This window comes from Cajanus cajan, chromosome 4, assembly GCF_000230855.2.
Source record: "Cajanus cajan strain Asha chromosome 4, NIPB_CcT2T_4, whole genome shotgun sequence".
Lineage (NCBI taxonomy): Eukaryota > Viridiplantae > Streptophyta > Magnoliopsida > Fabales > Fabaceae > Cajanus > Cajanus cajan.
Genome location: NC_138520.1, coordinates 33211893 through 33234350, shown reverse-complemented (window position 1 = coordinate 33234350; position 22458 = coordinate 33211893). Strand labels below are relative to the sequence as shown.

Here is a 22458-nt window from a genome sequence, read left to right as displayed (position 1 = left end):
GAATATCTTGCTTGGGAACAGCAAGATCAGTTGCTTCTTTCTTGGTTACAATCATCAATGTCCAAGGACATGCTCACTCGAGTCATTGGGTGCAAATCTTCCTTCCAAATTTGGGACAAGATCCATGCATATTTTCATGCGCACACTAATGCCAAAGCCCGTCAATTCCGAAGTGATCTTCGCAGCACGAATCTTGACAATCGTTCAATCTCCGATTATCTTCTTCAAATTCAATCCCTGGTCGATGCCCTAACTGCTATTGGTGATTCCGTCTCCTCCAAAGAACATCTTGATATTGTTCTTGAAGGCCTTCCGGAGGAATATGAGTCCACTGTTTCTCTTATAAGCATCCGTTTTGATGAACTGTCTATAGAAGAAGTCGAAACCCTTCTTCTTGCTCATGAATCGTGCCTTGAGAGATTCAAGAAAAAGAACCTCATCTCTGTCAACATTCTTGAAACCCCCTCAAGCTCTAATCCTTCTACCTTACAACCTTAAGCCAATCTTGCTCATCAAGATTCCCAGTTTGCACCCTTTCGTGGTGGAAGAGCTGGTGCACGGAATGGTCGTGGTGGATGACCTGGCAACCGTTATGGTCGTGGGAGTGGCAGATTTGCAGGCGTTCAATGCCAAGTCTGTCACCGATATGGTCACATTGCATCCTCTTGCTATTACAGGTTTGATAGCAATTTTGTCTCAGTTTTACCTCTTGACACTTCCTTTTCCGCTGCCAACTCAACTTCCTGTTAGATAAAATCAAGATAGGTAAAATATAATAGTGAAGTTTTATTATCATTGATGCTTACGAAGGAATACAAGGAGAGCTAAATATATAGGGAACCTTTTCTAAAATACAGCAGCAAGAGAAAAGAGAGAGAAAACGGTTGTAAAAGCAACCAGCAGAGAGAGAAAAATTAGAGAGGTGGCAGGACAGCTGTCCACTAAAAAGATTCTGAAGATATCCTAAAGATATCACAAATGCAAAAAGCAAAAAGGAACTAACAAACAAATATTTCCTTTTCTGTTGTAACCTATATACACTAACACTGCCAACCTAGCCCTTGGGATAATCCTTCTCCCTTTCATTCACAACCAGCTACTCGTCCCACTGGATTTTCCCATGGTATTTTGGGTTCTCGGCCACCCAACCCTAATTCATCTCAAGCATACCTTGTCTCCAATGGCAGCCTTCAAACTCAACCATCAGCTATGGCCATGACTTCTCTTTGTCCTAGTTCAAATCTATGGTATCCCGACTCAGGAGCATCCAATCATGTCACCAACATGTCTCAAAATATCCAGCAATTGACTCTCTTTGAAGGACCATATCAAATTATCATTGGCAATGGTCAGGGTCTTCCCATAAATTCTTCAAGTGTTACTGAGTTTTCTTCCCCTTTAAAACCTCACATTTCTCGTACTCTCAATAACCTTCTTTATGTTCCCAATATTACCAAAAATCTCATCAGTGTGAGTCAATTTTGTAAAGATAATTCTGTCTTCTTTGAATTTCACTCAAACTTCTGTTTGGTTAAATCACAGGACACTAAAAAGGCTCTTCTCATGGGAGTTGTTGGCCCTGATGGCCTGTATCAATTTCCCTCTTTGCGTCAGCCAAGACAACACACAACAATTACACCCTCTGCTCATACAGCTTCTTGTAATTTTGTTTCCTATGCCACTTGGCATTCTCGACTAGAACATCCACATAATGATGTACTGAAATCTGTATTCAGACTTTGTAACTTTCCTACTATCAATAAAACTGTCTGTGATTTTTGTACTCCTTGTTGTCTTGGCAAATCTCACAAATTACTTTCTACATTATCCAAAACAGTCTATAATACACCATTTGAACTAACATATAGTGATTTATGGGGCCCTGCACCATTTATATCTGATAATGGTTATCAATATTATGTTACTTTTGTTGATGCGCATACTCGGTTTACTTGGATTTTTCTTCTCAAAAGCAAAGCTCATACGCTTGATGTTTTTAAGCAATTTCATGCTATGATTCAAAATCAATTTCAATTACCTATTAAAGTTATTCAAACTGATTGGGGAGGAGAATTTCGTTCTTTCACCTCCTATCTTGCTCAAACTGGCATTCAACACTGCCTCATCTGTCCACATACTCATCATCAAAATGGAGTAGTGGAACGCAAACACCGACGCATTGTTGAATTAGGTCTTACAATGCTAGCTCAAGCTCAACTACCTATGCATTTTTGGGATCATGCCTTCCTAACCAGTGTCTATCTCATTAATAGACTACCTTCATCTTCCATTCAAAATGATGTTCCATTTAGAAAATTATTTCATCAGCTACCAGATTATAATTTTCTCAGAATTTTTGGTTGTTCTTGTTTTCCTCATCTTCGGCCCTATAACAAGAACAAACTTCAACTTCGTTCACAAGAATGTGTGTTTTTGGGTTACTCTACTTCTCATAAAGGCTACAAGTGTCTAGCACCTACTGGCAGAATTTTTATCTCTAAAGATGTTATTTTTGTTTGAAAATCGGTTCACTTATCCCAATTTATTTCCTGAAGCACCCAACAATCCACCTCCTTCTTCCATTACTGTTCCTCTTGTAATTACCAGTCCAAAGTCTGTTATGCCTACTGATTCTCCTCGCATCATCTCTCAAAACACAACTCCTACACCTTCTACCTCTATTTCTCCATCTAGCCCCATTACTACTTCACATAGTTCATCCTCTACACCTTCTACATCTTTACCCACTCGTGATAATGCTCCAATTGCTAATATTCATCCCATGACTACCAGAGCCAAAGCTAGTATTGTTAAACCCAGACTTCAACCCACTCTTTTACTCACTCATGTTGAACCCAAAAATACCAAACAAGCCTTAGCTAATGATACATGGCTTGCTGCCATGAAGCAAGAATATAATGCTTTACTGGATAATGGAACTTGGACTCTAGTTTCACTTCCTTCCAATAGAATAGCCATTGGTTGTAAGTGGGTTTTTTGTATTAAAGAAAATCCTGATGGTACTGTTCATAAATATAAGGCCAGACTAGTTGCAAAAGGATTTCATCAGCAATATGGGTATGATTATAATAAAACCTTTTCACCAGTTGTTAAACCTATTACCATATGTCTAATTCTCACCTTAGCCTTAACTCATCATTGGTCTATTCAGCAAATTGGATGTCAATAATACATTTCTAAATGGAAATCTTGAAGAAGAGGTATATATGTCTCAACCTCCAGGTTTTGAATCATCTGATAAGAATTTGGTCTGCAAATTTCATAAGGGTATTTATGGTCTTAAACAAGCACCACGTGCTTGGTTTGATAAGCTCAAAGCTACATTGTTTCAACTTAACTTTCAGATCAGCAAGTGTGATCCTTCCTTGTTTGTCTATTCCCATGTTAATAATGTAATCTACATTCTTGTTTATGTAGATGACATTATTATCAATGGAAATAATTCTTCTATCCTACAGTATTATTTCCCAACTCAACTCAGCCGTCTCCCTCAAAGATCTTGGTCGCTTGGATTATTCTCTTGGCATTGAGGTCAAATCTAATTTTGATGGCTCACTTACTTTAAATCAAAGCAAGTATATTCGTGACCTCCTCATTCGCACTAACATGGAAGACTCTAATCCTATTTCTTCACCCATGATCAGTGGGTGTAAATTGTCTAAAACAGGTTATGAAAAATTCCTAGATGTATCCTTATACAAACGTGTGGTTGGTGCATTACAATATGCAACCATCACTAGACCTGAAATCAGTTTTTCTGTTAATAAAGTTTGTCAATTCATGTCTAATCCACTTGAACAACACTGGTCTATTATCAAACGCATTTTTCGCTACTTAAAAGGCACTGTATTCCTCGGATTACATCTGCAACCAGCTCCATCTAACGCTCCTTTGTCTATTCAAGCATATTGTGATGTTGATTGGGCTTCTAATCCTAATGACCGAAGATCTACCTCTACTGTTTCTATTTTTGTTGGACCCAATCTCATCTCTTGGCGATCCAAGAAGCAAACAGTTATTGCTCGCTCAAGCACTAAAGCAGAATATAGGAGTCTTGCCCTTTTGACTACTGAAGTCATGTGGATTCAAACTTTACTGTCTGAACTACATGTTTCTCATCATACACCTATTGTTTATTGTCACAATATGAGCACTGTTGCAATAGCCCACAATCTGGTTCTTCATGCTCAAACCAAGCATATGAAGCTGGATCTTTTCTTTGTTCATGAAAAAGTTGCTGCTAATCTCCTTCAAGTAGTTCATGTTCCAGCTATTGACCAATATGCTGACATTCTTACTAAAGCGTTGTCTCCAACTCGTTTATGTGAACTTCGGACCAAGCTCAAGTTGGTTGACTCTTCACCTCACCCCACTTGATCATGCGGGGGGATATTGGAGTATATAACTTTACTCCTTAATATTTTATTAGATATAATATTGTATAGGGTTATTCTTTCTATTATTTTCTATTTTAGTTTTGGTTACCTGTTCAACAAGTCATTGTTTCTATAGCTTCTTTTGAAGTTATTGAAACATATATAAATAGGACTATTGTATTACAAATTCAATTGACTGAAATAATACAATTCCTTTTCTCTGTTAACCTGTCTCTATCTCTCTCACTCTTTCTTTCTCTAATCTCAATATTTAGTAACACACATTTAGAAATTAAAAAACTAAACCAAAACATGCAAATAAGATTATTAATAAAATAAATATCTATCACTTGTAAAAATAGATATAAACAAAAAACTTTTGAATGTTATTTTTTTAAGTTTTATTCATAAATGTCAAATTACTAAACATCGCATCATTTAAGTGGTGGCAGATCATCATATAATGTCAAAATTTAATGATCAATGAACATATAATTGGTGATAGGACCAAAATTTCATATTTTAAAAAATAGGGGCTAAATATCTGTTTTAAAACAACGGGAGCGAAATTGTGGATCGACAAAAATAGAGGAACCAAAAGTGTAATTTAGCCGAAAAGGAAAAAGACTTTGTTACAGATATTGTGAATATATTACAGATATTGTGGATACATATATTATGGTTATTATCCTCACTATCAATTAGGGATATGATTAGATTAGTTTTCATAATATAAGAGATTAGTATCTCTATCATTTATTGTATTCACTCTATAAATAAGATTAGTTTGTGTACAACAATACACACAATTCATGAATCACAACATGGTATCTAGAGCTTAGGTCTATTCCTTTAGATTTTTTTTTTTTCTTTTTCTTCTTGCAGAGGCCTTCACTCACCGCCGCCGCCGGCCGACCACCGCTGCCAATCGTCGACCGACTGCTGCCGCCGACCACCACCGCTGACCGCCGACCGCCAATCGCCGCCACCGCCGACCGATCACCGTCATCGCTGACCGCTGCCTGCCGATCACCGCCGCCGCCGATCGTTGCCACCACCCACCTCCGACCGTTGTCCATATCTACGACCTCCGGTCGCCACTGATATTCGTCTTTCATGGATGCTTCTACTTCAACTACAACATTTACCAACATCCCTCCGATTCCGTGTGAAAAGTTGACCAGAGCAGCCAATTATACCACTTGGGCAGTTGCAGTTCAGCTTTGGTTTCGTGGTCAAGGACGTGCCGACCACTTAATCACTCATTTTTCTGAAATTGCTACCGATAACCGTGAGTAGTGGCAACAAATTGATGCCTCACTGTGTACGGTTCTTTGGTTTTCTATTACTCCGATCCTTCAACATTCTTATCAAGCATTCAACACTTGTTACGATGTTTGGCACAAGGCCAAGAAAGTTTACGCTAATAATGTTCAACGTCTTTACAACGTCATCACCACTATGATGACCACTAAGCTTGAGAATAGGGACATACAGACATATTTGAGTAAGCTTGACCGTCTGATTGCTGATTACAATAATTTAATGCCTTACCCCTCTGATGTGGCAAGCTTTGAGAAACAGCAAAACCAATTCTTCATGATTCTTTCACTTGCTGGTCTTCCTCCTAAGCTTGAGTCTGTCCGTAATCAAATTTTGTCTGCCCTATTATTCCTACATACGACATTGTTAGTGAACAATTGTTGCGTCTCTCCATCTCTCATACTGTTGCTACTCCTTCCGCAACTACTGCAGACTCCTCTGCTCTTGTTTCTCACTCATCTAATCGTGGTACTGGACGTAACGAAGGTCGTGGAAAATAGAATCGTCGTTGCAATTATTGCCACCTCTTTGGTCATCTTGAAGTCAACTGTCGCAAAAAGGCTCGAGAACAGTAATCATCAGGGAATGTTGCTCATGTGCCCAATACTACCTCCTCTGCCGGCTCTTCCTCTCTTACAGGTTTCACTATTTCTGCCTCTGACTATCAAGATCTTCTTCAGCTTCGAGCAGCCCAACAATCTGCCTCGCCTGCCACTACCATGGCTCACTCTGGTAATCCTGTAGCCTTTATGTTTCAGTCTCCTTCTCTTGGACCTTGGATTCTTGACTCCGGTGAATCTGATCATATGACTCGTAATCAATCTTATTTCTCTAAATTGTCTTTCTCCGACTCCTTGCCACTTGTTACTCTTGCCGATGGTTCTCAAATTAAAGTTCAGGGCATTGGTCAAATTCACCCCCTCCCTCACCTCCCTTTACACTCTGTTCTGTTTGTTCCTGGTTGTCCTTTTAATTTAATTTCCATTAGCAAATTCACGAGTAACCTTGATTTCTCTGTGTTGTTTGTTAATAATTCTGTTCTTATTCAGGATCGACGTACTGGACAGACGATTGGAGCAGTACATGAGTCTAGGGGATTGTATTGTCTCTCATCACCAATTGCGTGTGTTTCCACCTCTGCCAATCTTGCTCATCAACGTCTTGGTCATCCCAGTTTGGAAAAATTACGACTTTTAGTTCCTAGCCTTTCTACCGTTAAAAACATCCAGTGTGAGTCATGTCAATTAGGGAAACATGTCCGTCAGTCTTATCCATCTAGTGTCCATAAATGTGTTGCGCCACAATTTACCCTGGTTCACTCCGATATTTGGGGACCTAGTCGAGTCTGTTCAACTTTAGGTTATTCTTATTGTTACCTTTATTGATGATTTTTCGCGTTGTACTTGGGTTTTCTTAATGAAATACCATTCTGATGTTTTTGATATTTTTCAAAGTTTTTTTCACTGAAATTACTTTTCAATTTGGTCAATCTATTAAAACCTTACGCACTGATAATGCAAAAGAGTATTTATCTTCAAAATTCCAGTCTTTTCTTTTCTCCCAAGGTATTCTTCATCAAACCTCTTGTGCCCACACACCACAGCAAAATGGTGTAGCTGAACGCATAAATCGTCATTTGGTTGAGATAGCTCGTACTATTCTCCTTCATCACAAAGTTCCACTTCGATTCTGGGGTGATGCGATTCTTAGTGCTTGTTACTTGATTAATCGCATGCCCTCCTCTGTTCTCAACAATCGAATCCCATACACCATCTTATATCCACAAAAAGATCTCTATCCTGTTCCACTTCGCGTCTTTGGTTGTACATGTTTTGTCCATGATCTCACTCCAGGTAAAGATAAATTTTTTGCTAAGTCTCTCAAGTGTATATTTCTTGGTTATTCTAGACTCCAAAAAGGGTATCATTGTTTTTGTCCACAACTTCAACGCTATATTGTTTCCGCTGACGTTTCCTTCTTTGAGTCATCCTCTCCTTTCTTTTCTGAGGATATTACTAGTCATACTTCTTTGGATGATCAACCTATTATTCCAACTCCGGCTCCAGCTGTAGTAATTGATCCACCACCATTACTTGTCTATCAACGTAGGACACGTCATCCACAGGTGGTTCCATCTACAACTCCCACAGCTTCATCTTCTGCTCCAACTGACTCTCTGCCGATGCCTCCTGCACTTGAACATCCTTTGCCTGAGTTACCCATTGCCATTCATAAAGGTATTTGAACTACCCGCAATCCTCATCCTTTATATGCTTGTACTCTTTCCTGTCATCGATTATCTCCTTCCTACTTTTCTTTTGTTTCTTCTCTGGATTCAGTGTCTTCCCAAGTCTACAGGTGAAGCTATGGCTGATTCTCGGTGGAGACAGGTGATGCTAGATGAAATGGATGCTTTGCAGACTAGTGGCACGTGGGAGTTGGTACCTTTACCACATGACAAGTCTATCGTTGGTTGTCGATGGGTGTACACAGTGAAAGTTGCACCAGATGGTACCATTGACCGCTTTAAAGCGAGATTGGTTGCAAAGGGCTATACTCAAATCTATGGCCTCGATTATGGGGATACTTTCTCCCCTGTCGCCAAGATGACTTATGTTCGCTTGTTTCTTGCTATGGCTGCAATTCGTCATTGGCCACTACACCAATTGGATATTAAAAATGCATTTTTAAATGGTGAATTGCAAGAAGAGGTTTATATGGATCAGCCCCCTGGCTTTATTGCTTCCGGTGAGACTCACCTTGTTTGTCGTCTTCGTCGTTCTCTTTATGGCTTGAAGCAATCTCCTCGTGCTTGGTTTGGACGCTTCAGCTCCACCTTGATTGAGTTCGGTATGACTCGTGAAGCTGACCACTCTGTTTTCTTCCTTCACTCCTCATCTGGACTTTGTATTTATTTAGTGGTGTATGTTGATGACATTGTCATTACTGATGATGACTTCGATGGTATTTGTCGTCTCAAATCTCATCTTCAAAGCCAATTTCAAATGAAAGACCTTGGTCCACTTAGATATTTTTTGGGGATCGAGGTTGCTCACTCCACTTCTGGTCTTGTAATTTCCCAACGAAAATATTCTTTGGACATTCTCACTGAGACTGGTATGGTTGACTACCGCCCTAGTGATACTCCGATGTAATAGAGAGAATATTTGACAGTAATTGTAATTTCATTAGCTAACTGAAAAATTGGTACAATATCAGTATATATAGAGCCAATGGTATATTGGTCTATATTAACAGAAAATAGATATATAAAGATATACTTAGAAGTAAAACTATACTCCAATACCCCCCCCGCAAGCTCAAGTAGGATGAGGTGACTCAACTACTTGAAGCTTGGACCTAAGATCACAAAACTGAGGAGAGAGAGTTTTGGTTAGAACATCAGCACACTGATCGATGGCAGGAACATGAACAACCTGAAGACGCTTGGCAGCAACTTTCTCTCGAACAAAGAAGAGATCCAATTCCATGTGTTTAGTGCGAGCATGAAGAACAGGGTTGTGAGCAAGGGCCACAGTGCTCATATTATCACAGAAGATGACCGGAGGAGAATGATGGACCTTAAGTTCAAAAAGTAACGTTTGTATCCACATAACTTCAGCAGCAGCAAGGGCAAGGCTACGATACTCTGCTTCTGTACTGGAACGAGCAACGACGGTTTGCTTTTTGGACCACTAAGACACAAGATTTGGTCCAAGAAAAATGGATGCACCTGAGGTGGAGCGCCTGTCATCTGGATCAGAAGCCCAGTCGGCATCACAATAAGCATGGATGGAGAAGGAAGAAGTAGTATGAGCAGGTTGCAGATGGAGACCCCAAGATATAGTGCCTTTGAGATAGCGCAGAATTCGTTTGATAGCAATCCAATGTTGTTCAAGAGGCTGAGACATAAACTGACATACTTTGTTGACAGAGAAGTTAATTTCAGGTCTAGTTATTGTGGCATATTGTAACGCCCCAACAACTGATCTGTAGAGGGACGCGTCAGAAAATTTTTCTGAACCAAGTTTGGATAATTTGCAGCCACTAACCATTGGGGAAGAGATGGGCTTGGATGCTTCCATGTCAGTGCGATTTAAGAGATCACGTATGTACTTACTTTGAGTTAGGATGAGAGAACCATCTGACTAATTTTTAACTTCAATGCCAAGAAAGTAATCAAGATCACCTAGATCTTTGAGGGAGAATGCAGAGTGAAGACCTTGGCCATTCCCAACATGAATTTGATCCGGGCCTTCGAAGGGGGTGAACTGTTGAATATTTTGAGAGACATTAGTGACATGATTTGATGCACCAGAATCCGGATACCAAGTGTTGTTGTTCGAAGAGGAGGATGAAGCAACCATGGCCTGAGGTTGCGTCTGAGTAGAGGTAAAATGGACTTGAGGGGTGAGATGAGGTCGAGGCCCAAGAATTCCATTTTGATGGAGTGAAGGAGGAGCAGGTTGATTACTGTACCAGGAACCTGTATAGGTATTTTAGTTGGGAGAGTGCTGCAAGGGTGCTTCAAGAGGAGAGGATGGGACGTAGGTTTCATCAAACCTATAGTAGCAGGAGGAAGCAATATGTCCATACCTATGACAGACTTGACACTGGAACCCAGCAAATTTGCCTCTGCCTCGAGCCGGATGGTTAGAGAAACGACCACCACGAAAGCTAGAGCGACCGCCACGACACTGAGAAAAGGAAGACCGGTTTTCTTGATGAGCAAGATTTTCCTATGGGTGCGTGAGAGGCAGATTGGGGTCAGGGGTGGTTGTGGTGACATTGATAGATGCAGCCGCTTTCTTCTTGAACTTTTCAAGACGAGATTCATGACCAAGAAGCAGGGTTTCAACTTCCTCGATGGACAGAAGGTCAAAACGGCTACTGATGAGAGACACGGTGGATTCATATTCTTCCGGTAGTCCTTCAAGAATGATATCAAGATGTTCTTTTTGAGAAACAAAGTCGTCGATGGCTGTGAGAGCGTCAACCAGGGTTTGGATTCAAAGCACATAGTCAGAAATTGTCTGATTTTCAAGACTGGTACTGCGGAGTTCATTGCGTAACTGACGGGCTTTGGCATTCCTATGTGAGTGAAAGTATGAGTGTATTTTGTCCCAAAGTTGAAAGGAGGTTTTGCAACTTATAACACGAGTGAGCATATCTTTGGACATGGAGGATTGCAGCCAAGAAAGCAGCAATTGATCTTGCTGTTCCCAGGCAAGATACGGTTCAGAGATGCGGCCCACATCTCGATCAGCAAGGGTTAAGAACTTCTGGGGAATCTGCGGGTTAACAAGAAAATGGTGAAAGCGATGACCCTTGATGACGGATTTCACCTGTTGACACCAAAGAAGGTAATTCTTGGTGTCAAGTTTCTCGGATATGGTGTGAGAAAAGGTGAGAGACGGATGAGAGTGAGGGGGAGGGTTCTTGGGAGGGACAGTGGTAAAGGGTGTAGCATTGATGGGCGGAGAGGACGATGGTGGTGGGGAAGAATTCATTGGAGGAGTAGACTCAACCATAAAGGTTGTTGGATGAACAGAAAGGAGAGACGAAGACGGGGATCGAGAAGCTCTATGATACCATAATAGAGTTGTGAGAGAGAAAGATGAGGAGAGTTAGACAGAGAGAAAGCAACGAGAGAGAAAAGAGAATATTTGACAGTAATTGTAATTTCATTAGCTAACTGAAAAATAGGTACAATATCAGTATATATAGAGCCAATGGCATATTGGTATATATTAACAGAAAATAGATATATAAAGATATACTTAGGAGTAAAACTATACTCCAATACGATGGATCCCAACATCAAGCTTCTTCCTGGTCAGGGGGAGTCATTGGATGACCCAGAAAGATATCGTGGACTTGTTGGCAGACTTAACTATCTTACTGTCACCAGGCCAGACATCGCATTCCCAGTAAGTGCAGTAAGTCAATTCATTAACGATCCTCGTGATAGTCATTGGACTGCAGCAATGCGGATACTCAGATATATCAAGAAGGCACCCGGCCGAGGACTACTATACGAGGACAAAGGCAATTCCAAAATTGTCTATTATTCAGATGCTGATTGGGCAAGATCACCATCAGACAGAAGGTCTACCTCTGGCTATTGTGTTCTAATTGGAGGCAGCCTAATTTCATGGAAAAGCAAGAAGCAAACTACAGTTGCTAGATCCACTGCAGAAGCTGAATATCGTGCTATGGCAGCAACTGCAAGTGAAGTTACATGGCTACAACAACTTCTCACGCAACTTCAAATTGGAGACACTCAGGGAACTAAACTCATCTGTGATAATGAAGTTGCTCTCCACATTGCCTCCAATCCAGTCTTCCATGAGCGGACTAAACACATAGAAATAGATTGTCATTTTGTAAGAGAGAAAGTGCTCTCAGGAGAAATCACCACTGAATTTGTCCACTCTAGTGACCAGTTAGCAGATGTGTTCACAAAATCTCTTAAAGGGCCTCGAGTTGATTATATTTGTAACAAGCTTGGTGCATATGATATATATGCTCCAACTTGAGGGGGAGTGTTACAGATATTGTGAATATATTACAGATATTGTGGATACATATATTATGGTTATTATCCTCACTATCAATTAGGGATATGATTAGATTAGTTTCCATAATATAAGAGATTAGTATCTCTATCATTTATTGTATTCACTCTATAAATAAGATTAGTGTGTGTACAACAATACACAATTCCTGAATCACAACAGACTCAAAACTAGAAAGACAAAAATACCCTCATTAAGTAAGGGTATTTTGAAATTTCGAATTGGCCAATATTGACAACATAGATATCGTGAAATTTAGCAATACATTCTTTATCAATCATAACAAAAGGAAGATACCTTGGAAATGTTAATGTAATCAAGGGGTAAACTTCCAACTGAATTAACAGGACACGGCAAACCGATCAGGGTAGACTGTAGAAAATTAAGTATATTAGATAAATAAACCTAAGGACCGTTGAAGAAACATTCACTAAACTGTGAACAGAAATCCTTGAGGAAAAATAAATTTACAACCATGAGTGGTGCAATATCAGCCTGATTGACATCCACTCTTTCTATCTCATGCAAGCCCCATTCAACTGGCGTTGGTGTGTCATGCACATGGTCATCAACAAACCTAAAACCGCAATTAGAATGGTTGCTGCTAGATATTGGCCTTGGATACTTAACACCAGCTCCCCAAGCAACAAGAGGTGTATCAGTGTTTGAAGGATGCCCATCTCCATGGCTTCCTATGATCAGAAATTACATAAACAAATAATACACAAAACCATTAATATAACACATTTTATTTCGAAAGAACAATCAAATGAGAATAATATATGCAAAAGAAACTCAAGTACTGAAAAATTGAAGATTCTTTCATGCCCAAGGCAAGGACTAACTCTAGTAGAAGCAACTCAATGCATTGGTTCACGCCTATCTCCATGGGAGAGAATAAATAGTAAACTAATGTTGTGGAGCATTAGAATCACATGGTTTCCAATAGGTAAAAAGAAAAGCATTGGAATCACATGGATTTCTCAGTAAATAAAACATAAAAAAAAGGATGAGGAATGCAAGTTTAGCAAAACGCACACAAGCTCTGGCCTCAAGGCTTATACGTAAAACTTGACAATGCCAACATACCTCATGTTTGACGGTATTTGGATCTATAAGATAAAGTGACAAAATAAAGAGAGATGTAAATCATAGGATTCGGACGAGATGAATGAAATGGAGAAATGGTTAGGTGTTTTGTGGTTGAATAGTGCCTCCCAAACTCAAAGGATGTTTTACCATAGCCATAAGACCAGTGATGTTTTATTTGCTGAATATTGAGAAGTAAAGTGTAAGAAGAGCATAAGCTAAGTGTTGTAGAAAACAGAATATTGTGGTGGATGAGTGGACGTTCAAGAAATATTTGAAATGAATGTATTGGAGAGAAAATAGGGAGTAGCACATATTATGGAAAAGATGACAGAATCTCATCTAAGATGATCATGTGGGGAGAAGATCAACAAAGCCCTAGAAAGCTAGCCTAGAAAATATTTTATGGTAATTTTTTCATTTAATAGCTAGGAGAAAAGATAGTAACTCATGGAATTAGGGTCCATTTGGAAAACCTATTTGGGCTTATGAAAGTGGCTTATGACCTTCCTCTAAGATACTTAAGCCTATTTCACTAGGCTTCAAACTCAAGCTTACAAATAAACTAATAAGTTTTTTTCATTGGAATATTTCAGTATTGATTCAGACTAAGCTTTATTATTCACTTAGTGGTCATTTTGATCACATCAATTTAAAGTGTCAGCAATTTTTTGCACAATTACCATCTTTCAGTTACAACAAGCAAAGTAAAGCACTTGAGAAGCTAATAAGCGATAATATTGAGACATCCTTTTGACAAATCCTTGCTTCAGCAAGTTTCAACACCTATACTTAATCAACATATTTTTGTTAATGAAATGAAGTAAAACAATATCCAGACATATACATATTATATATAAGTGTGTGTGTGTGTGTATTCTAAAAAAAAATATTTCAACCTTTGTCACTCATTCCATGATCTGCTGTAAAAATATATGCTGTACGGTTATCCTTGAAATAATCTTCAACAAGATTATAAACACTTTCAGCTACATGGTCAACAACCTTAACATTGTTGAGATAGATGGATGAATAGGGCCGATGTGCATGGCCATTAGAGTCACATCCAAGCAGGTGCAGGAATACAACAAGATTATCCATCTGCAGTAACTCCTTTAATTTTGGGTCTTCCTTGGACCTATTAAGAAGGCTTTGAAATTTATCTAGAGACCACATGTCCAGGAATGATGCATCTGCATTATGTGTTCAACAGTGCTGAATCAATGAATGTATGAAATCAAGGATTAGAGAATTTAATGAGTAAGTAAGCAGCATGGTAAATATTTAATTTTTCCAGTTAGTATGCTACCACATAAGGATCTCTGAAATTTCTATTTAGATATCTATAAATAGATATCTGTAAGTTAGATATTTCTAAAAGCTATGATTAGATATCTATAAATAGAGTAACTATGTATAGCTTATATTCAGCGCTAATTTTTAGAGATTTTTATGGCAGCAGCTGCCTCTGAAAGTACATGACTTAAGCAACTTCTTCAACAATTACAATTTGGAAATACTTAGGATGCTAAACTGATTTGTGACAACCAGGCTGCTCTTCACATTGCATCTAATCAGACCTTCCATGAGAAAACCAGTGCTATTGTGACAGGCTGTCATTTTGTGAGAGAAAGTGTGCTCTTAGTAGAAATCATCACTAACTTTGTTAGTTCCATTGATCAGCTAGAAGACAAAACCTCTCAAGGGTTCTCGAGTGGACTACATATATAACAAGCTCGACTCATATGATATAATGTGTATTTGGACTATAGTTAGAAAGTTAAGTTGAGTTGAACTTAACTTTCCAAACCAACTTTTAAAAAAAAGCAACAACCATCTAACTTTTGATTCAACTAAGGTTTGTTTGCAATTCACACTCAACAAAATGAAAAAATAACTTGCCAAACATGTAGGCACTGCATTCGTGTAAGAGACCAAAGAAATAGAATTGAAAGATATTGAATTATTGAAAACAAAATGTATTGCAGAGATAAAATCTGCAATACCCATAGAGCACAGCTCCTGACCCACTACCAATCGAATACACAAAAACTGCCTATTCTCCCTTCCTCCTCTCTCCCTAAATGGGAATACACCAAAGCGTAACTCCTCGTCCCTCACTGCATAAATTCCCCTTTTACCCCTTCTACAAATATTTTCTATTCCTCCTATTGTATGTCTTCCATACCCATGGCCCATAGCTGAGTTGGACTGGGCTAGCTATTTTATGGAGCCTGACATAACCCTCTCCTTCAACAATAGCCTTGTCCTCAAGGCATACATTAGAAAACTGATTGGTAATAGTAATTGCTTCTTCCCAAGTTGCCTCCTCAATAGGTTTCCCACACCACTTGACCAACCAATATGGAACAAGAACCCCATTTTTCTGTCTTTGTTGAACTGCCAAAATCTTCTCAAGTGTAATGTTGCCAAACACTTCCACTTCCAAACCTGCAGGTAAGTCCACAGTTTCTTGGTAATCGCCAACAACTTTCTTGAGTAGAAAAATATGAATTTTGGAATGTAAAGGGAGCTTTAACTGATATGCTACCACCCCTATCTTCGTCTCAATATGGCAAGACCCATAGAACCAAGCAACCAATTGAGGATCAATTCTTTGTATCAAACTATGTTGTCTATGTGGTCTTAGCTTAAGAAAAACCCAATCTCCCACTTCATAGGAATGATGACTCCTCTTCCTATCTGCAAACTTCTTGATATGTCCTTGAGCTCGCTATAGATGACACCATAACTTCCTAAGCGCCTCATCCCTATCAATAAGCTCCCTCTCAATAGATTCGACTTTGGTTTCACCTGTAACCCCTGTTGTGACATGAAAAGTGGTGTTATACCACCATTCTGCCCAATGCAACCAACTGACCCAAGTCTTGGGTTGCTGAAAGCAAAAACACCATATGGACATTGAGCTTGGTATTTCTGTCGTTAGCAAATGTCTCACTGCTTAACAAAATCTTGAACTCTCTTCTTCATGCCACACCAATAAACATTTTCAGCCAATCTTCTATATGTCCTATAGTAGAGAGAATGACCATTGGTAGGTGTGCTATGGAACTCATGCAAGAGAATTGGAATCCAAGAAGAATTTGTTGAAATGACAAACCTGCCATAATAGAAAAGAATATCATGCTTTATAGAAAATCCAGGACTAGGCCTAATGACTTCAATAATTTATCCACTTGTTTTTCTATCTCCTCTTTTTGATAATGTGGATATCAATATGGCCTAACATTCACAGGTTCAGCCCCGTCTTCAAAACAATCACATGCCCTTGGTCCTCTTAGGAGGCAAGCCCTTAGGCTCTAAAAACACTTCTAAAAAACCTTGCAAGATATGTTGCAGTCTTCCCTCCTGTTCATTTGTCAAGACTTCACCTCCACACCCTTTAACTTTATGTATATTACTAGGCTACATCACCCCATTTATCTCTTGCACCTTCTGATTTAGAAAGCAAAACAAAGAGTTAGGTAATCTCCCAGAATTGACTTCTCCCTTCAATTGTATCTTCTTCCCCTCATAGTTAAATTCCACAATTTGTTTCTTCCAATCAATGATTACTTTCCCTAAAGTAGCCAACCACTCCACACCTAAAATCAAATCCACATCCCCAACATCAAGAATTGAGGTTTGTTTGTAATTCACATAGAATGGAATGAAAAAATAACTTGCCAAACATGTAGTCACTGCACTTGAGACCAGCTAATTAAGGTCACAAGTTTCAAACTTGCAACTAAACATAGCCATGTATGCTCCAGCTTGAGGGGGAGTGTAAAAGATATGATTAGATATGCAAATGGAGTAACTATGTATAGCTCATCTTTAGGGATGATTTTTAGGGATTTTTCTGTTAAGTTCCTAGTTTTCCTAATTATTGTATTCTTCTCGACTATAAATAAATCAGTTTGTGTGAGGAATAACACACAATTCCTGCAATTCCTATAAGTAAGATCAAGGAAAATTTAAGATATAGCATTTTGACCACACCATTGCACATTATGCAAGTATGTACTATTAGAACTACACAAGGTCAAATATTGGACCCTTCTTTTAAGTAACATCAAGAAATTATAGTGCAGAGAGACAGAGGCTTAGGTGATGGAACAACAACAAAGATCAACAAAATCATAGAAAAATAAAATAAAAATACATGAATGGTGTTAGGAGTTCAGATAAATTTTCCTAACAAGGTCTTGCTTCGAGATAGGCCAAATCACCCAATACTAAGGCTATCAAAAGAAAAGGGAATAATTTGTTGCCATTTCATTTCATCATGTTAGAATAAATACAACTCGGAAAACTAGGGTAACAAGTACCCTCCAGCCAAGGCCCCAAAAGTTTAAAAACTATTCTATTTTTTTTTTGAAAGAAAAACTAAACTATGCTGAAACAAAATTGGGCTTATAAGACAGAAATTGGACCAACTATTTTAATTAAAAACATAATCTTTATGCCAACTGGGCTTCTGAGTGCTTCTTTTAGCCTATTTGTCTCCAAATTCATTAGTTGCACTTTGGCTGCTATTAATACCGGGCCCATTTGCAAGGACTTTGTCCAGAAAGTCCTGAATAGGTGAATCAACCACATCATTAAAGGTGTTAGATGAGATATTTTGAATGGACGGTGAGGATGGAACTTTGGGTAACATGCCACGGATCATGACTTGATTTGAAGTGTTGGAAGTTGGAAGTATTGGAAGGGAGCGTGTACTTGTAAGAGGAAACCATGTGTGTGATGTTGAAAGGTGTTGATGGAGCGGTGGGTCAATGCAAGCATTGAAAGGTCGAGGAAAGTAGGAAAAGGAATCATTTATGAGAGAGGGGTTATTTGGCATGTTGGCAGGGGATGTAGGAAAACACAGGTGAGGGGGCAAATGTGGAGTAGAAGGTAGAGGTGTTCCCTTGAAACGACAAAGCACGGAAACGTGAAACACGGGATGGATTCGCGCCTGAGGGGAAAGCGGGAGACAGTAAGCAACAACCTTTCCAATACGGCTCTCCACCAGAAAAGGGCCATGAAACCTGCGAGACAACTTCGTTTGTTTGGTTGTTAGAAGTGAAGTCTGCCGATGCCGCCGGAGACAGAGGAGGACGCAGTCACCAACCTCGAATGAGACATCGCGGCGCGATCTGTTGACGTTAGCTTCCATTTGCTGTCTTGTTCGACTTAAGTTTTGCTTCAGTGTTTGCATGATTTCTTGATGTTGTTGTAGAGATATCAGAGCCATAGAAAGGAAAGGTGTGGTCAGAACATGGTTGAGCAAGGAAGGTGGTTTGCAGCCATAGAGAGCTTGAAACGGAGGCATGCTGATGGCTAAGTGGGTAGTGGTGTTGAACCAGTACTCGACTAAGTGAAGATAACGATACCAGCATCAAGGGTGGTCACTAGTGAAGCAGCGAAGGTATGCTTCAAGAGAACGATTGACAACTTCGGTCTGTCCGTCAGACTCCAGATGGTAGGTGGAGGAAAAACAGAGTTGAGTTCCTTGAAGGCGAAAAAGTTCCTTCCAAAAATGGCTTAGAAAGACATGGTCCCTGTCAGAGACGATTGATTTAGGAATACCATGGAGTCGAACTATTTCCACAAAGAAATGAGTGGCTAGGTCTGGAGCTGTGAATTTGGTGGGTAAGGCCAAGAAATGGGAAAACTTGGATAAGCGATCCACAATGACCCAAATGACGACCATGGGAGTTGGGTAAGTGTGTTACAAAATCCATGTTGATGTCTTCCCATACCTTCTGTGGAATTGGTAAAGGTTGAAGGAGGCCTTGATACTTAACTAGGTAATATTTGTTTTGTTGACAGGTAAGACATGAATGTACAAGCTTCTTGGTGTCCTTGTAGATGCCCGGCCAATAAAAGGAAGCACTGAGTCGAGCCAGGGATGGTTTAAACCCCGAATGGCCAGCATGAGGAGAGCTATGGAATTCATGGATCAACGAACTTCGAAGTCCATCAATGTCAGGTATGAAAATTTTCCTTTAAACATTAGCAATCCTTGTGAAAACTGAAACTTGAGGCACATTAATGGATCTGATGTACATTTTGTGATAAGGGCACGACCCGCTGAATCAAACCAGTAATACTCCCGTAGGGTAGCAAGGGTGGTGGGCACTGATGTGGATAAAGCCATGAACAATGGGGTGGGTTTCGGAAAGCAACGAGATAATGCATCAGCAGCGACATTGTCACGCCTCGAAAGATAAATAATATCAAAGGTATACCCCTATAACTTCATAGTCCACTTGTGTTGTTCTGGTGTTTGTATTGCTTGGGTAAGGAGAAATTTTAGACTTTTCTGATCAATAAGAATACGAAAAGGTTTACCAATAAAATATTGTCTCCATTTCTTGACAGATTCAGTGATGGCAAACATTTCCCAGGCATACACAGAGGCGCTTTGCATGCAGGAGCAAAGCTTCTTGCTGAAGAAGACAATAGGATGACCATTTTGGAAAAGTACAGCTCCAATAGCCACGAAAGAGGCATCAGTTTCTAGGTCAAAGGGGACTTCAAAGTTAGGTAGAATTAGGAATGGGGCTTGGGCAAGGGCTCTTTGTAAAGCAATAAAAGCTTGTTTTGTATCGCAACTCCACAGAAAAGAAGAACGTAATAAATCCATGAGTGGCGCCGCAATAGTAGCATAGTGGCGAATAAATCACCCGTAAACCCGGTGAGGCCGAGGAAAGCACGGAGTGTGGTGAGGTCGTGTGGTCTGGGCCATTCAAAAACGGCCTTGATCTTGTCAGGGTTTGGTTGGACTCCTTAGGTTGAAATGAGGTGCCCTAAATAAGCAATAGTAGGCTCTGCAAAAACACATTTGGAATACTTGGCAAAAAACTTATTAGTAGTTAATAACTCTAAAACCAACTTAAGGTGAATTAAGTGGTTATTAATATTAGAGCTATAAACCAAAATGTCATCAAAAAATACTAGAACAAATTTGCGCAAGTGTGGTCGAAATAGATCATTCATGGCTGCCTGGAAAGTTGAAGGAGCATTAGTGAGACCGAAGGGCATTACCCAGAATTCATAATGCCCATCAAAAGTTCTGAAGGTTGTTTTGTGTGTCTAGGGGGTGTACACATATTTGATGATAGCCTGAGCAGAGGTCAATTTTAGAAAATAACGAAGCTAACCCTAATTCATCCAATAACTCATCAATGGTGGGAATAGGAAACTTATCTTTCACCATAATTGCATTAAGAGTTAGTGTGAGTAATAGTGGGTAAATTAGGGAAAATAGAGGAAGGGGTTAGGTCTATAGGATGAAAGGAAAGGAGGTGCAAAGAAGCAATGGCATTAGTGTGTAGAAGGTGGCAAAGTTATTGGTAAGTAGGGTAGGGGTGAAGTTGGTATCTCCTTGAAGGGTGATAGGGGTGTCTGATATGGTAAATGACATAGTGGGGATTGAAAAATCAGAAACAATAGGACTCAGTGTGCATAACAAGTAAAAGGGAATAGAAAATGTATGGGATTGCAAGGTGAGGGAGACCTTGGGGCATAAACCAACACAAAAAATGTGGGAACCAGTACCGACCATAACTGGAAATTGAGGTGTAAGGGTGATGGGTATATTGAGGTGATTGGCTATGCGTGGTTGAAGGATATTATGGGAGCTACCAATGTCGATCAAGACAGAAACAGGGAGGCCTAAGATGGACCCTGGGTAGATAGGTGAACGTGGACAGTTGATGGGGTGTCTTGGTCAAATAAGATAAGAGGGGTTTCTATATCAGGGGAATCAGTGAGGGGCATGGAGTGAGTGATAGGGTTTCAGTGTCAGGGGAAAGGTCTTCAGTCATAAGGAGGAGAAATTTTGGGGTTTGGCATTTATGACCTGGGTGATACTTTGCATCACAATTAAAGCACAAACCTTGTGCTCTACGTTCTTGGAGTTAAGTAGGGGAGAGGCATTTAATGGGCAAGGGTGAATTAGTGGTGTCGGGTGGGGAAGGAAGAGGTAGGAGACGGTGAAGAGGGATTTTGGGTTTGGAGTCACGAATCTTAGCTTCAATAAGTTTTGAGAGGCCAATGGCTTGGAACAACCAACCAAGGGGTTCTGAACCATCAAAATGAGAAAGTTGCAATTTTGGAGGTCTAAAAGAATGAGTAGGGTTATGTGGGGAAAACTAACAAGGTATAGTGGAGACCGGTGGAGGGGTAAAAGGGGTGGAAAAAGGGTTTGGGGTAAAAGAGGGAAAAGGAGGTGGGTTATGGTGAGTAGAACCCAGTCCAGGGCTATTGAGATGAGTAGGGGGAGGTGGAAGGTTGTTATCAACAGTGGATGAAGAGGAAGGTTGAACAGCAACAAGTTTTTCAACAACAATTGCTAGGATACCATTGATGGATTCGTACTTGGCATCCATTAGGGACTGAAAGTTTTCAAAATGGGTCTCCTGTTGTTGTAAGGTGGTGATGAGGTCTACCAAGGTTGCCAAGGTTTCTTCCACAGCTTTCTGGGGAGGCATGGAGGATAATGAAAGCACCAAAATTGTTAGGATTTTAGATAAATTTTCCTAACAAGGTCTTGCTTCGAGATAGACCAAATATCCCAACACTAAGGCTATCAAAAGAAAGGGGAATAATTTGCTACCATTTCATTTCATCATGTTAGAATAAATACAACTCGGAAAACTAGGGTAACAAGTACCCTCCAGCCAAGGCCCCAAAAGTTGTAAAAACTATTTCTCAAAATTTAGGGTAGAATAATCTTTCTTATTAATCTGAATTGATGGGTACAATCAAATAAGTAGACAAGTAACAAGTAACAGAAACAATCCCTAAAGTTTAGGCATTAATATAAACTATAAATTAGGAAAAGATAAACTAATATATCTAAACTATATCTTAGAATATCTTAAAACAGCTAATAAAATAGATTCTAATAAAACAGATTCTAACACTATGCTAACTTTTTTTTTTTTAAAGAAAAATTAAACTATGTTGAAACAGAATTGGGCTTATAAGACAGAAATTGGACCAACTATTTTAATTAAGAAGATAATCTTTATGCCAACTGGGCTTCTGAGTGCTTCTTTTAGTCTGTTTGTCTC

At 39.5% G+C, this 22458-nt stretch overlaps 1 protein-coding gene across 5 annotated transcripts in view; it reads right to left on the bottom strand.

The window, feature by feature from the left end:
• Positions 1-22458, bottom strand: part of LOC109801713 (sulfatase and phosphatidylinositolglycan class N domain-containing protein) — a 44712-nt gene that overhangs the window by 20440 nt on the left and 1814 nt on the right. For 4 of the 5 annotated variants that reach the window (XR_014433038.1, XM_020362822.3, XM_020362821.3 and 1 more), the window contains 3 exons: positions 14287-14580; positions 12773-12990; positions 12596-12670 (listed from right to left, as the gene is read on the bottom strand). Coding sequence is in view for 4 of the 5 variants with exons in the window: in XM_020362822.3 (XP_020218411.1) it covers positions 12596-12670; positions 12773-12990; positions 14287-14580 (587 nt within the window). In the remaining variant the exon portion in view is untranslated. The remainder of the gene's footprint in view (positions 1-12595; positions 12671-12772; positions 12991-14286; positions 14581-22458) is intronic. The other variant, XM_029272066.2, reaches the window with a different exon arrangement.